Raw genomic sequence first — 14,196 nt, 5'->3', positions numbered from 1 at the left:
TTCATTTGGTGATATCACTGTCATTTTTCTCATCTACCAAAAAACAGGCTGGTGGTGATTTGATTGTTGCAATTGGTTTAAGAGACAGAGTGACTGCAAGGGTCGAAAACAACTGTTAGAAGTGGCTGTGCTATGTTAATAAATCAAGAGGAACTGTAATAAGAATTTACACAGGCAATAAAAATATTTTTGAAGTGAGTTGTTTTGGTTCAAACGGAGCATGTATAAGTTGTAGAAATTGTAAGTAAGTAAGGCAATATGAGGATAAGTTAACTTTTTAAAATATAAGAATTAAAGTAAAGAAAGAAGTTTGAGCAGTTTTGGGAAAGGGGCACTGCTGAGAGACTGGATGAAACAATAAAGAATAGAGAGATCACAGCAAAGAAACACATTTTAAGAAAATAGTGAAACCTGTGTGATGGGATGTAGCTGCCTTGATTTCCCAGAAGACAGCATGGTAGCTGGTTAGATCTCCCAGAAGACAGCATGGTAGCTGGTTAGATCTCCCAGAAGACAGCATGGTAGCTGGTTAGATTTCCCAGAAGACAGCATGGTAGCAACCTAGATCTTGCTGAAAACAGCATCGACAAGGCCAGACCTGGAGAATCAGTTGTTGTCAGCCTCAGAGGACACCCCAAGAGCAAAAGACACAGCATGATTATATTACTAGAATTCCATAGATTTAAAATCTATAAGGATTGTTGCCTCAGACAAGGGAAGGTTAACTCTGAATGCAGTTCAAGTTTGGATCTTTGGAACTGTTTTAAAGTACTATTAACTGTGTGAAGCCATGCTTGTGTGTCAGTGTAATTTTTGTTTTTGAATGAATGAACCTTTACTTTATATTACTATCAAAGTTGGTCAGAGGCATAGGGCTTGATTGTCCGCCCCCCCCCCCCCCCCCCCCCCCCCCCCCTTCCCCCGACATCAAAATCGCATTCAGAGACGGGTCGGAGAATTCTTTATGACGCCAAAATCGGGAACGGTGCCAGTTTTCGGATTCTCTCCCCCCGTGAAAAGCAGCGCACTCTAGGAGTACGCCGTGCCAAGTATCCATGGCCTCAGGCCATTGCCTGAAGCCCACCCGGCGATGCTCCATCCCCAACCGGCCGAGTTCCCGACGGCGTGGGTTACGTGTGCTCACATCATCCGGGAACCTCGCGTGGCGGCTGCGAAGTCAGTCCGGCACCGTCACAGTTGGGAGAGTGCCAATCCGCGGGCAGGGGGTCCTCATTCTGGGCTGGGGGCACCGTGAGCGGGCAGCCCGTGGTGCACGAGCAGCCGAAGGGGGATACTATTTTTGTGGGCTGGGTCTGCGGGCTAAGTCTGCCATGAAGTACAGTGCGGCCGCTGCAGGCCGTCGCCGTGCGCAAGCGAGGCCACGGACCCGGCAATGCTCTGGGCCGTACCAACAGAGAGAGCTGCCTCCCTGCTAGCCCCCAGCAAAACGGGAAATCAGTGGCTGTTTTGCGCCAGTTTTCATGGCGTAAAACAGCACCATTTTCACACCGGCGTGGGAACTTAGTCTCCCAAACGGAGAATCCAGCCTGATTTCAGAAAACTACCTCATAATGTAGAAATGACAAAAAAACAGGTTTGTCAACTGCTTCAAGTTTTCCTTCAGGATTTGGGCAGCTTGACATTTGCCCTCAACCATGCCTTAACATAGCTCTGACCATCTCATCCCCAAAGAATAAAACAGGAACACAGGACTTGTGCTGATCTTAGTGAGGATATGGCAGAGAACCTGGGACCACTGCTATTTATACATGAGGACCTACTACCACAATGATCTGCCTACTTTGTCTGTGGCTCTGATTTTATTAGTGGTACTCAAGGTTTATGTCACTAGGCCATTACAGACAGCTAAGGGGGTTGTCTGTAAGAGGTCATGTTACCACAGATTTGACACAACTGACCCCCATTTGGAACCCTGGGACTTTAATGATAAGATATAACTGCTGCTTGCTCTTACATAACACTGTTAACATAAAAACATGCCATTGAGATTCATAATGACAAAAAACAACTTAGATAGTGAATCGTGACTTTGAGGAAGATTTTGAGAGATTTTAGAAAGGTTTAGTGCTAAAGTGATGGAAGGATTTAGAGGTAAAATTTCTGAATGTGGTGTAAAAAATACTGGAGCAGGATTTGTTATCAAAGCTGTTGTAGAGTGAGCAGGGATGAATGGGAAGAAAGAAGAGGGCATGTACTAAAATGTGGGGCTGAAGAAGGTTACCGAGGTAGGGAGGGGCATAGCTATGGAAGGTGTTGTAGATGAGGACAAAACTTTAAAAATTTGCAAAAGATAGGATTGAAGAGAAAGGCAAGAAAAAAATTGAAACAATCAAGTGACAAATGCTCCAAAAGCAGTTCCAGTGGCTGTGAATGTTGTCACAAGACAACATATAGAAAGGAAATGTCTGGCCCCAGACCTTTGATCATAACTGAGACAACTATGTGAGGGCAGGGGGAGCAGCAGTAATAGATTAGTGTCATAGATATAAATTTGGTCAAAAGATAAGAATCAAAGAATCAGGTAGTATTGCCTGGATCGGAGTAGGACCCAAAAAGTAATCACGGAAAACTTAGTGCTGGATGCATTTTTGTTCGCTGACTTGAGAATAGAGAACTAATTAATGACTCATGTTTTGATCGCAATCCCCAAGTCAATTTAAAGAAACTACAGGTAAAGTTTAATCCAGACAATGAAGGGTGGAGGGTTCACACCCAACATTTGGAGAGTCGGTGAGAGTCGGTGTTGCCTCTTTTGAGAAGGCCAACAATATTAAGTGCTGATCGGCTTAAAGATGGAATGCCAGAACTTAGAACCTTGACAGTTGAACACATGGCAAGAAATGGGGAGACAAAGGGAGTAGAGGATTTGGAGATTTACCAAACATGAGTATATATATTTCAGAAAAATTGAATGGATTATGGGAATGGATGGGGGGGGGGGGGAGGTGACAGTTATAATTTAATGTAAATATGTATGAATTAAAGCACTTTCAAAGTTAAACAATACAATAGAAGTTTACATACAAGAGAAAATATTAATGTGTATAGATGCCCAGAGAAACCTAGAAGCTGTTATCACTTCACGGTGGTTTGCTAATCTCCAAAAAATTACTAGTCGCAGTGAGAAAAATCTACTGGGCATCCATGAATTTAAATTTAACACATTAAGTGGGAACATTGTAGCTTACTGTGAGGAGGTACAGATTTTTCTCGCAGAACCTCCCCATCACTTGCTGTGGAGAAAACCCAGTCCCTGCTTCTTGATGCAGATTATTAAACCTCCCATACTGTTACATTGTTTTGCAATGGTGTATAAAGGCAGCTTTATTTCAGAAGAGTTTTATGAAGAGCAAATGAATGTTCAGACTTTGATTTTAGTATTTATGTCGAAAATTGAATGAAGAACACAATGCAGTAGATATTGATTTTTTTATACATCTCTCCCAAATTTTATTTTCATTGATTTCAATGGGATCTGGGAGAGATGCAAAACAGCTGCTCATTTGTTAACACCTATTTTAGAGAATTTCACAAATTCAAGATCTACCCCAATATGCCCCATGTTGATTAGTGATTACTGAAAAACTAAAAGTAAAAGTCTCAATGTTGAAACTTATTTCTATTGACAGAGGGTTGCCCGGGTTTATGTAATGGAAATGGGCGATGCACGCTGGATCAGAATGGTTGGCATTGTGTGTGTCAGCTGGGCTGGAGGGGTGCTGGATGTGACATTTCCATGGAAACTGCTTGCGGCGATGGGAAAGATAATGATGGAGGTAAGAAGCTTTTCATGCATTTTAAATCTGCAGCAATATTATTAAAAGCAAAGAGACCATAAAAGATTTTGGGGCTGTAAGAATAGATTAACAGTTGTTCGTGTTTAAATTGTCGTGATTACAATAATTTGTCATTGCTGAATATTCATGTGAATGCAAATGCGAACTTTAACCAGACCTCTGTTAGCCAGTGTGTGAAGTCCCCTTCACTCTTCAGAAATTCTGCATAAGTTCCCAATTGGCATTTTTTATTGGCATTGCAGAGCGCTGTATGACATTGGAGTTTCTTTATTATGCAGGTTTAAATTATATTTTATTTTACATACCAATAGTAGTTTTATGAATCTTAACCCGAGGTGCACTAGTAAGCGTCTATGACTAGAAAATGCCGACATGTAACAACAGAGCTGTTATCTTTGGACAAATCTTTACTATGGAATTTTTGACAGCTGATCAGTCAGATCTTGCTATGTTTTGCACAGGAAGGACCGAAAACCTATTGAATGTTATAACAGCCTGTTCTCCCTATGTAGAGTAAAAAGAAATTCAATGAAGATAGTTCAACACAGTATCAAAATGTGGAAGCACCGATTGGTATCAGCTGTCAGTACACCCCAGTGACCAGTGCCATATGGCCCATGATTGACTGGAGCTGCACTTCAGCCCTTATGCTGTGCAATGTTAATGCATACATTTTTCTGACTTCTTTCTCCTTTGTTGTAACTTCAAAATTGTGGATTTTATATTGTATTCCCATCAGCATAAATGTACACAGTCTGACCTGTCTGAACTTTTTGTGGTAACGATAAGGGATGGTAAGGTGAAACGTTCAGCATGAAGTTAAGTTTCAATCCTCCAACTGTATCACTTCTTAATACTTTGCTGTTTTGCCAAGAAAATCCAAATGCTGCATTCTGAAAGTTTATTATTTATACATCTGCGATTTAGTAGTGGAGTCTTTCTTCACAAGTGCAGAATAATTTTTTTTCACAAAATAAAAGAGTGGATTATAATACAAGTATGGAGGTTTCGGTGTGTCATATTTTATTGTGAAAACAGGTCCTCTATTACTGTGTAAATTAGGTAAATTAATTTGCTTGCCTTCCAGTCCCAAGTCATTTTTGTTTCTCATTTTAATTAATTTTCTAAAGATATCTTGGTTCTTTCTGTACCAGATGGCTTAATTGATTGCATGGACCCTGACTGTTGCCTTCAGTCTTTATGCCATGAAAATCCACTGTGCCTCGGATCATCGGATCCTCTTGATGTTATTCAGCAGACACAGATGCCAACTTCACAACAGAACCTTCGATCCTTCTACGACAGAGTCAAATTCCTCATCAGCAAGGATGGCACACATGTGATCCCTGATGAAAACCCTTTCCGCAGTGGGTAAGATCTTTTAGATAGGCATTTTAAAAATGTATTTGCAGAATAAATCTAAAATATATTAAAGTCTAGGTTTGGATATGTTTTCTGTCAACTTTTCCCATGACGAAAGTATGCCTTCACAATTGGATTGGAAGCCAATGTAAGCATTCCACTATACTGAAACTTTTCTGTCAGTGGAGTTGCTGCAGCATCACTGCTGGCGGGATGGAGCAATTACAACATATGCTGCGGGATTCTCTGTCAACAGGATCCTCCCCTTTGCCGGCAATACACCCACGCCCGCTGGTTTCCTGACAGTCTGGGATGGCCACAATAGCAAACCCCATTGGCTGACTGCCTAAAGAGAGGATCCCGTTGTCATCAGAGGGGCATCGTGCCGGAAAATGGGGTTGGCAGGACAGAGAATCCCGAAGTTTACATCCCATTATAAATGTATACATTCATAATAGAAAAAGAAAAACGCGTCATGTAGCATTAAAATTGGGACTGAACTATATTTGCATGCCTTGGGCAAAAATAACCCTTGTCTTAAATCCGGCACTATGCAGATACAAGTAGTTATGGACTTCATGTAAGAAATAATATTTATTGTTTTATATTTTTTGTAAAACTTTAAAGTAAATTCCAGAACGTATTTTGCAGCTGGGGTTATTCTGGTGATAAAACTTTCAAAAGAACATCATAGAATTGTTACAACACAGAAGGAGGCCACTTGGCCCATCGTCAGTGCCTGCTCTGCTCAAAGCAACTCAGTTAGTCCCATTCCCCATTCTTTCCAAGTAACCCTTAGTAGAAGTTGTGGAATATGGGTATTATGTGAAGAGGCAGCAATCAGAGGTAGCAAGGCTCGCCATATTAAGCATGCTATGAATTGCCTGTAACATTTGATAATGTGTCAAGTTGCTTTATGTCTTGTTACATTCTGGGAATTTTATACCAAATAATTTCCTCTGGTTCAGAGTAATAGACCACTGCTGAGAACAAGCACTGACTGCGATAGCACAGTGTATGCCTTTACTTTCCAACTATCCTGGTAAATGTAATAAGCTCAGCGGTCAATTAAGGAACTTCCACTGCTCTATTCCAGGAAGTACTGCATGCACTAATGATTTCCTTGACTTGAGTAGATGGAATAATAATCATTCCACCAGAGTGTGGCCCAGGTTTTAAAACTAATAGTCAGATTTATTGTAAGCAGATAAACAGAGGAGAGAAACACAGAACAGAATTACACTTTTTATGTATTTAATTATATCTTCGAGAGACATCAAAAATTTGAAAAAAATCCCTCCTGTTCCTATACAACCTCAAAACATGGTGCATAATTAAATTCGTGAGTTTGTTTGACATGGAGACTCTGGCTTGCCCTTAACAAGTAGCTTCAGGTCAACTGAGACTGGGAGAAAAAAACAACCTGAATTAGAAAGAAAAGTTAAATATCATTCAAAAAAATATCAGATCATACAGATCACAGGGCATTGAAAAAAGTAGCTTTATCGTTACATTGGGTAATCATACATTCATAGGATTCCAAATGTCTTTTTTCACAGTAATAGATCTGCCAATTAAATGTTTACTTTAAAAGAACTATACTTTTTTAAACAGAATGGATTAACTTTAGGTCAAACTATGCTGTCCCACTAAATTGCTGCTGTAACAACCTAATAATCAACTGTTCACAGCAGCAACTGAGACACAATGGGCTGGATTTTCTTGAAGGAAATGGGTATTACGAGATGGGGAATGCCCCTGATCTTGCCAATCCGTATCTGTTAAGGAGACCTCCATCTGCCATATTTCTGTTCCAGAGAGGTGGGGAGGGATGCAGTCAGGACCGCTGCCTCCAGAGGCATGGTCAACATGGCAATGGAGGTGGGTGGATGGTGAGGCAGTTGGTGAGAAGGCCCATCTCCATTTATTGAGATACTGACCGAGTTGGTATCATGGCTATCAGGCCCTAAATTTTTCACCTTATGCATCTATATCGCCATTCTCCTTCCTATCTTCCATGTCCCGTGCATCCTCCACACCCACTCTTTCAATATCCACACATTAGCACATTAGTTAGCACTGTTGTTTCACAGCACCAGGGTCCCAGGCTCGATTCCTGCTTGGGTCACTGTCTGAAAATGAAAATCGCTTATTGTCACAAGTCGGCTTCAAATGAAGTTACTGTGAAAAGCCCCTAGTCACCACACCTGTTCGGGGAGGCTGGTACGGGAATTGAACGGTGCTGCTGGCCTGCCTTGATCGGCTTTCAAAGCCAGCGATTTAGCCCTGTGCTAAACCAGCCCCTGTCTGTGTCTGCGTGGGTTTCCTCCGGGTGCTCGGGTTCATCCCATTATTCCCGAAAGACGTGCTTGTTAGGTGTTTTGGACATTCAGAATTCTCCCTCTATGTACCCGAACAGGCACCGGAGTGTGGCGACTAGTGGCTTTTCACAGTAACTTCATTGCAGTGTTAATATAAGCCTACTTGTGACATTAATAAATATTATTATTATGACAGAACCAGTGAGCAATTGGCAAATCTGGCAAGCTTTTGAAATGTTCCTGAAACTAATAAAATAAGCAGAGACTTTGAAAACTTTGAAAAAAACTGCTTGGCTCACAACTTCTTAAAAGTGTCAATCAAACACAAATATTCATAAAAAGCATTTTTCCACATCGAACCTGGGACCCTGGAGCTGTGAAGCAACAGTGCTACCCACTGTGCTACCTTGCCGCCTGGATTCCGGATTCAGCGAAAATCTGGGCCAATGTATCAGGCACGCTAACACAGAATTGTCAGTTCTATTTGAATGTCCGATCAAAGCCGATATAGATAAACCTCTGGGTCCAGAGCTGTTAGGAATCCAATGGGCTGTCTATTTTCTGGAAGTGAGCCTGTTTTCTTTTTATTACAGTACCAGCACTATGACAAGTATTAAAAAAAATTTCAGGGCTAAAAACATTTCAAATTTTCCCTTGTGTCCAAGCGGACAGACTAAACCATGGATGGTTTGGGGCTTTGATGAGCAAGTTAGGATTAATCCAAGCTTCTCTAAAGCTGTTAAGAGGATTGTGATAGAGACCCGATTGAACACCCTCGATGCACCTGACTCGGTGACACAATGAGGCCGTTAAATCTCACGATTTGTATGTTTATTGTTTATTGCTTGTTAGGTAATTTGGACATTCTGAATTCTCCCTCTGTGTACCCGAACAGGTACCGGAATGTGGTGACTAGGGGCTTTCCACAGTAAATTCACTGCTGTGTTAATGTAAACCTACTTGTGACAATAAAGATTATTATAACAATTATTTGGTAGCACAGCACAACTTACAGGATTAAAAACAAGGGATGCCATCTTCAATGCAAACAGGATTTCAAATGTTGTTGCTTTTCACATCGAGTAGTGCGCATGGCAGATTTTAATCTGTTCCCATAGCTGGATCTTTCTGGAACAGATCGTTAGTCTGTCACCAGAGGCTTACAGCTTGAGAGGCGCCATTCCACATCAAGTATGGCCGACTAGGAGATTCTCCCGCTCTTACCATCTACCATAGACATGTATTGGAAGGATTTTGCAGCTTGATATTCAACTTGTTTGGCCACGTTGTGAATGCATCTTCCTTGGCCATCAAGTCCTGAGGTGGGATTCAAACGGAGCATTCCGACAGGTTTGAATAATTGTCGGGCATATTTAAAATTTTAAATTATTTCTTTTTCACTTTTTCTTTTTGGCCCCTTTTTATCTCTATTAATTCCATATTGCTTTCAGTGTAGGATTTGACATTGAATTCGATATTCTAATTTATGCTTGTTTGGTTAAATTCTGCATAATCTCATTCAAAATGATTGGTTGAATATACAAGCTGGTATTTGCCCTGTTCACACTGGTCCCATACTCCATGGTAGAGAGCAAGCAGGATCCAGACCTTCCTGTCACTTGCCATTTCAACTCACGGTCCTGCTCTCACATCCACATGTCCGTCCTTGGCCTGCTGCAATGTTCCAGTGAAGCCCAGCGCAAACTGGAGGAACAGCAGCTCATCTTCCGATTAGGAAACATCACAGGCTTCCAGACTTAACATTCAGTGAAACTGTCAACGCTCTCCTCCACTTCACCCCAATTTTATTTCTGTCAATGTTCATTTCTTCTATTGATCTGTTTTTCCCTCACCATTGATCCCCCTCTCCCACTCCAATTGGGCCAACTATTCCAAGTTGCTCTTTGACACACTGCTCACCTTTGTTCTGCCATTCACATATTCTAATCTGTTTTTGTGCCACTATCAGCAACCTTCTTAGACTTAATCACCCCATTTTCATTCTTTTTGTCTTCAGTCCTCGATGCCTTTGTCAATCTCCACCTATCGCTGGCCCCCTATCCAGCCCCGCCGCACCATGCACCCCTGATGAGCCATCAATTGCACGAGAGACGAGTTGCTATACAAAAGTTAGGCTTTAATAAGCTAGAACTTAGCCCTGTGGTTGTCTACAATAAAATGGACGACTGCCTGGCGTTCCGACTATTTATACCTCGGTATGGAGGTGTGGTTAACTCAGCCTCTCGACCAATCGGAGAGCTGTCACATGACTGGTCTCAACCAATCGGTCGAGAGGCACTTGACCGACCAGGGCCAATGGTAAGCCGGTGTTCTGCACCAATGGTAGACAGCTATGCAAATCATATCACCACAACCCCGCCACCACCCACTACAGTATAAATCTAACCCCATTTCCCGGTCTATCCAGCCTTAAAAAAGAGTCATCCAGACTCGAAACGTTAGCTCCCTTTACCCTCTACAAATGCTGTCAGACCTGCTGAGATTGTCCAGTATTTTGTTTTTTGCTTCTGATTCCAGCATCCACAATAATTTGCTTTTATTTTTTTTTATAAATTTAGAGTACCCAATTATTTTTTTTCCAATTGAGGGGCAATTTAGCGTGGCCAATCCACCTATGCACATCTTTGGGTTGTGGGGGTGAAACCCATGCAGACACAGGGAGAATGTGCGAACTTCACACAGACAGTGACCCAGAGCCGGGATTCGAACTCGGGTCCTCAGCGCTGTTGTCCCAGTGCAAATCACTGCACCACCGTGCTGCCCTGTAATTTGCTTTTATATCCATGTAGAGAGTTCCATGCTGAAGTTACCCTCTAATTCCCAGAGTTGCCACATAGAAGCCCACTAAAATTCTGTGGGCATCTGGAAGTGTAATGATGAGTGAACGCTGTTTGTTTACTGCTGACCTCCAAATCTGAGCCATTAGTTTTCAGCTGGACCAAACCTAAAAGCATTTCTAGCCTTTAACAATAATGCTTGTTCATAAAAGCATAAACGTTGTGTGATAAGGTCATTCTAATTACTGTGAATGATGAGGTAAGAGATGTGAGGCTTGATAAACCACTAAACAAATTGATAATTATAACTTGTCATTTGAAATAAGCTGAGATACCATTTTGATGCGTACCAAGTAAACAGAACAGTGATATATTCCAATGAGCATCAAAGAGCCTTAGATTTTTCTTAATGTCAACAGTTAGAATATTCAATCAAAAAGAAACAGCATTTGACTGATGCTTTGCATTTTCCAGTATCTTGCTACCAATATCATGTCTCTGTTTAGTTAATTAACATCATCACTGAACTTAGGAATTCTGGAGGCAGGTCATCTCTCTTAGTAATTGAAAGAGGAAATATTGTTTCCTACTTACTATTTTGGGACTCTTGTCTGAAATTGCTACATTTCATCTATTAAATTAATTGTTCACATTCTCTTTTAAAACAAAATGTTCCCCTTCCACTAAAGAACAAAGAACAATACAGCACAGGAACAGGCCCTTCGGCCCTCCAAGCCTGTACCAATCATGGTACCACCCTTGGCCAAAACCCTCAGCAGTTCCTACTGCCGTATCCCTCTATACCCATCCTATCCACGTTATTGTCGAGATGTCTTTTGTATGCAGTTAATGCATCTGCTTCCACAACCTCCTCTGGCAGCGCATTCCAGGTACTCATCATCCCTTGTGTAAAAAACACCTGCCTCGCACATCGCCTCAAAACTTTGCCCCACAGACCTTAAATCTATTTTCCCTAGTGACTGACCCCTCCACCCTGGGAAAGAGTGTCTGCCCATCCACTCTATTGATGCCCCTCACAACCTTGTAGACGTCTATCAGGTCACCCCTCAACCTCCGTCGTTCTAATGAAAATACTCCAAGTCTATTCAGCCTCTCCACATAGCTAACACCATCCAGACCAGGCAAAATCCTGGTGAACCTCCACTGCACCCTCTCAAAAGCCTCCACATCCTTCTGGTAATTTGGCAACCAGAATTATGCGCAATATTCCAAGTACGGCCTTACCAACGTTCTATAGAACTGCAGCATGACTTGCTAGTTTTTATACTCGATGCCCAGTCCAATGAAAGCAAGCATTCCAGATGCTTTCTTGACTGCCTTGTCCCCTTATGTTGCCACTTTCAAAGATCTATGGATCTGTATGCCCAGGTCCCTCTGACTTTCTATATTCCTAAGAGTTTTTCCATTTACTGTATATTTCCCTTCTATGTTAGACCAACCAAAATGCATTAGCTCACATTTGTCAGGATTAGGGCCGGCATGTGGCGCAGTGGTTAGCACTGGGACTGTGCCGCTGAGGACCCGTGTTCGAATCCCAGCCCTGGGACACTGTTGGTGTGGAGTTTGACAATCTCCCCATGTCTGCATGGGTTTCAACCTCACAACCCAAAGATGTGCATTTTAGGTGGATTGGCCATGCTAAATTGCCCCTTAATTGGAAAAACAAATAATTAGGTACTCTAAATTTATTTTTAAAAATTTGTCCAGATTAAATTCCACTTGCCATTCCTCTGCCCAAGTCTCCAACCTACCTATGTCCTGCTTTGTCCTCTGACAATCCTCAACACTATTTGCCACTCCACCAACCTTGGTGTCACCTGAGAACTTACTAATCAGACCAGCTACATTTTCTTCCAAATTGTTTATGTATACTACAAACAACAGAGGCCTCAGCACAGATCCCTCTTGAACACCACTAGTCACAACCTTCCATTCAGAAAAACACTCTTCAACTGCTACCCTCTGCCTTCTGTGACCAATCCAATTCTGTATCCATCTTGCCTCATCACCTCTGATCCGTGGGACTTCACCTTTTGTACCAGTTTGCCATGAGACACCTTGTCAAAGGCTTACTGAAGTCCATGTAAACAACATCCACTTCCCTCCCCTCATCAATCATCTTTGTCACGTCCTCAAAAAACTTGATCAAGTTAGTGAGGCACGACCTCCCCATCACAAAACCACGCTGTGTATCGCAAATGAGTCCATTTGTTTCCAAATGGGTATGAATCCTGTCTCTGAGAATTCTCTCTAATAATTTATCTACAACCGACATGAGGCTCACCTGCTTATAGTTTCCTAGATTATCTCTGCTACCTTTCTGAAACAGCGAGCGGTACCACATTAGCTACTCTCCAGTCCTCTGAGATCTCCATACTGCAAACCATCCCTGGCTCAGAGGTGTGATTTAATTGTTTTCTGCCATCGCTAGGCTGCCACAAGACATATTTAACCTGAGGACAGATCTCTGTCTAGTTTCTTCATCATCACAAAGAAAAAGATCCTGGGCGGAATTCTCTGACCCCCTGGGGGGCCGGAGAATCGCCCGGTGCCGGCGTCAATCCCGCCCCCGCCGTGTCCCGAATTCTCCACCCCCCGAGATTCGGCGGGGGCGGGAAACGCGGCACGCCGGTTGGCGGGACCCCGCGCCGCTTCTCCGGCCCGCGATGGGCCGAAGTCCCGCCACTGACAGGCCTCTCCCGCCGGCGTGGTTTAAACCACCTACCTGACCTGCAGGATTGGCGGCGCGGGCGGGCTCTGGGGTCCTGGGTGGGGGAGGGCGCGGGGCGATCTGACCCCGGGGGGGTGCCCCCACGGTGGCCTGGCCCGCGATCGGGGCCCACCGATCGGCGGGCAGGCCTGTGCCGTAGGGGCACTCTTTTTCTTCCGCCCCCGCTATGGCCTTCACCATGGCAGAGGCGAAACAGACCCCCTCCCCTGCGCATGTGCCTGTATGACGTCAGCAGCCGCTAACGCTCCGGCGCATGCGCGGACTTACGCCGGCCGGCGAAGTCCTTTTGGCCTCGGCTGCCGTGGCGCCAAAGGCCTTTGACGCCAGCTGGCGGAGTGGGAACCACTCTGGCGCGGGCCTAGCCCCTCAGTGTGAGGGCTTGATCCCTAAAGGTGCGGAATCTCCGCACCTTTGGGGCGGCCCGACGCCGGAGTGGCTCACGCCTCTCCGACACCTCCGACACGCCGGGACCGCCCGCCCAGCCCCTGTTTTACTTCAGTCACCACCTATTTTATAGATTATATGATCAAATTGAAACCTCCTCATGATTAATCCGAAAACAATACAATATTGGTAACATTGGGCTGGATTCTCTGCCACATCGGGAACTCCGCTCCCAGCAGTGGGTGGCGGAGAATCCAGCATCGGGCAGACCCTCATGATTCTCGGGTCCTCTGGGCCCGGAATCACGTGGGCGAGAATTGGTGCAGTTATTGACAAGCATGTACCTAGCACAGTGGACCTCATGGTAGGCCAAGGGGTAACTCTTTAAGGGAGTTGTCCCCAAAGTCCATTGGAGCCCCCCCCCCCCACAATGAAAAAGCATCCCACTCCACCCCCTCCACTAGATGCCTAATTAAAGAGAACTTTCCCAGAGACCCCTAATTAAAGAGACATCCCCCAGAGACCCCCTAATTAAAGAGGCTCCCACCACCAATCCCTCAAAAGAGAGACTCCTGTCAAAAAGCCCCCTGAAAGAGAGCCCCCTGCCTGGAAGCCCCCCAGAAGAGAAACCCCTGTCTGTAAGCTAGACAGCAGTCCAGACAGACGCAGCGGAAAGAAATCACTGCTTTAAAACTCACCTGTGCAACACACCTGCCGGCTCAGGCTGAGGAAGCAGCACCTGTCAATTCTTGGGAAGAGAA

At 43.8% G+C, this 14,196-nt stretch overlaps 1 protein-coding gene across 1 annotated transcript in view; it reads left to right on the top strand.

The window, feature by feature from the left end:
- Nucleotides 1-14,196, top strand: part of tenm4 (teneurin transmembrane protein 4) — an 851,752-nt gene that overhangs the window by 726,980 nt on the left and 110,576 nt on the right. The window contains 2 exon segments of the mRNA XM_038818655.1: nucleotides 3,651-3,797; nucleotides 4,973-5,189. Coding sequence (XP_038674583.1) covers nucleotides 3,651-3,797; nucleotides 4,973-5,189 — 364 coding nt within the window.

The sequence above is a fragment of the Scyliorhinus canicula genome, chromosome 14 (genome assembly GCF_902713615.1).
Source record: "Scyliorhinus canicula chromosome 14, sScyCan1.1, whole genome shotgun sequence".
In the NCBI taxonomy this organism is placed as follows: Eukaryota; Metazoa; Chordata; class Chondrichthyes; order Carcharhiniformes; family Scyliorhinidae; genus Scyliorhinus; species Scyliorhinus canicula.
This window is presented reverse-complemented; position numbering and strand designations above follow the sequence as displayed.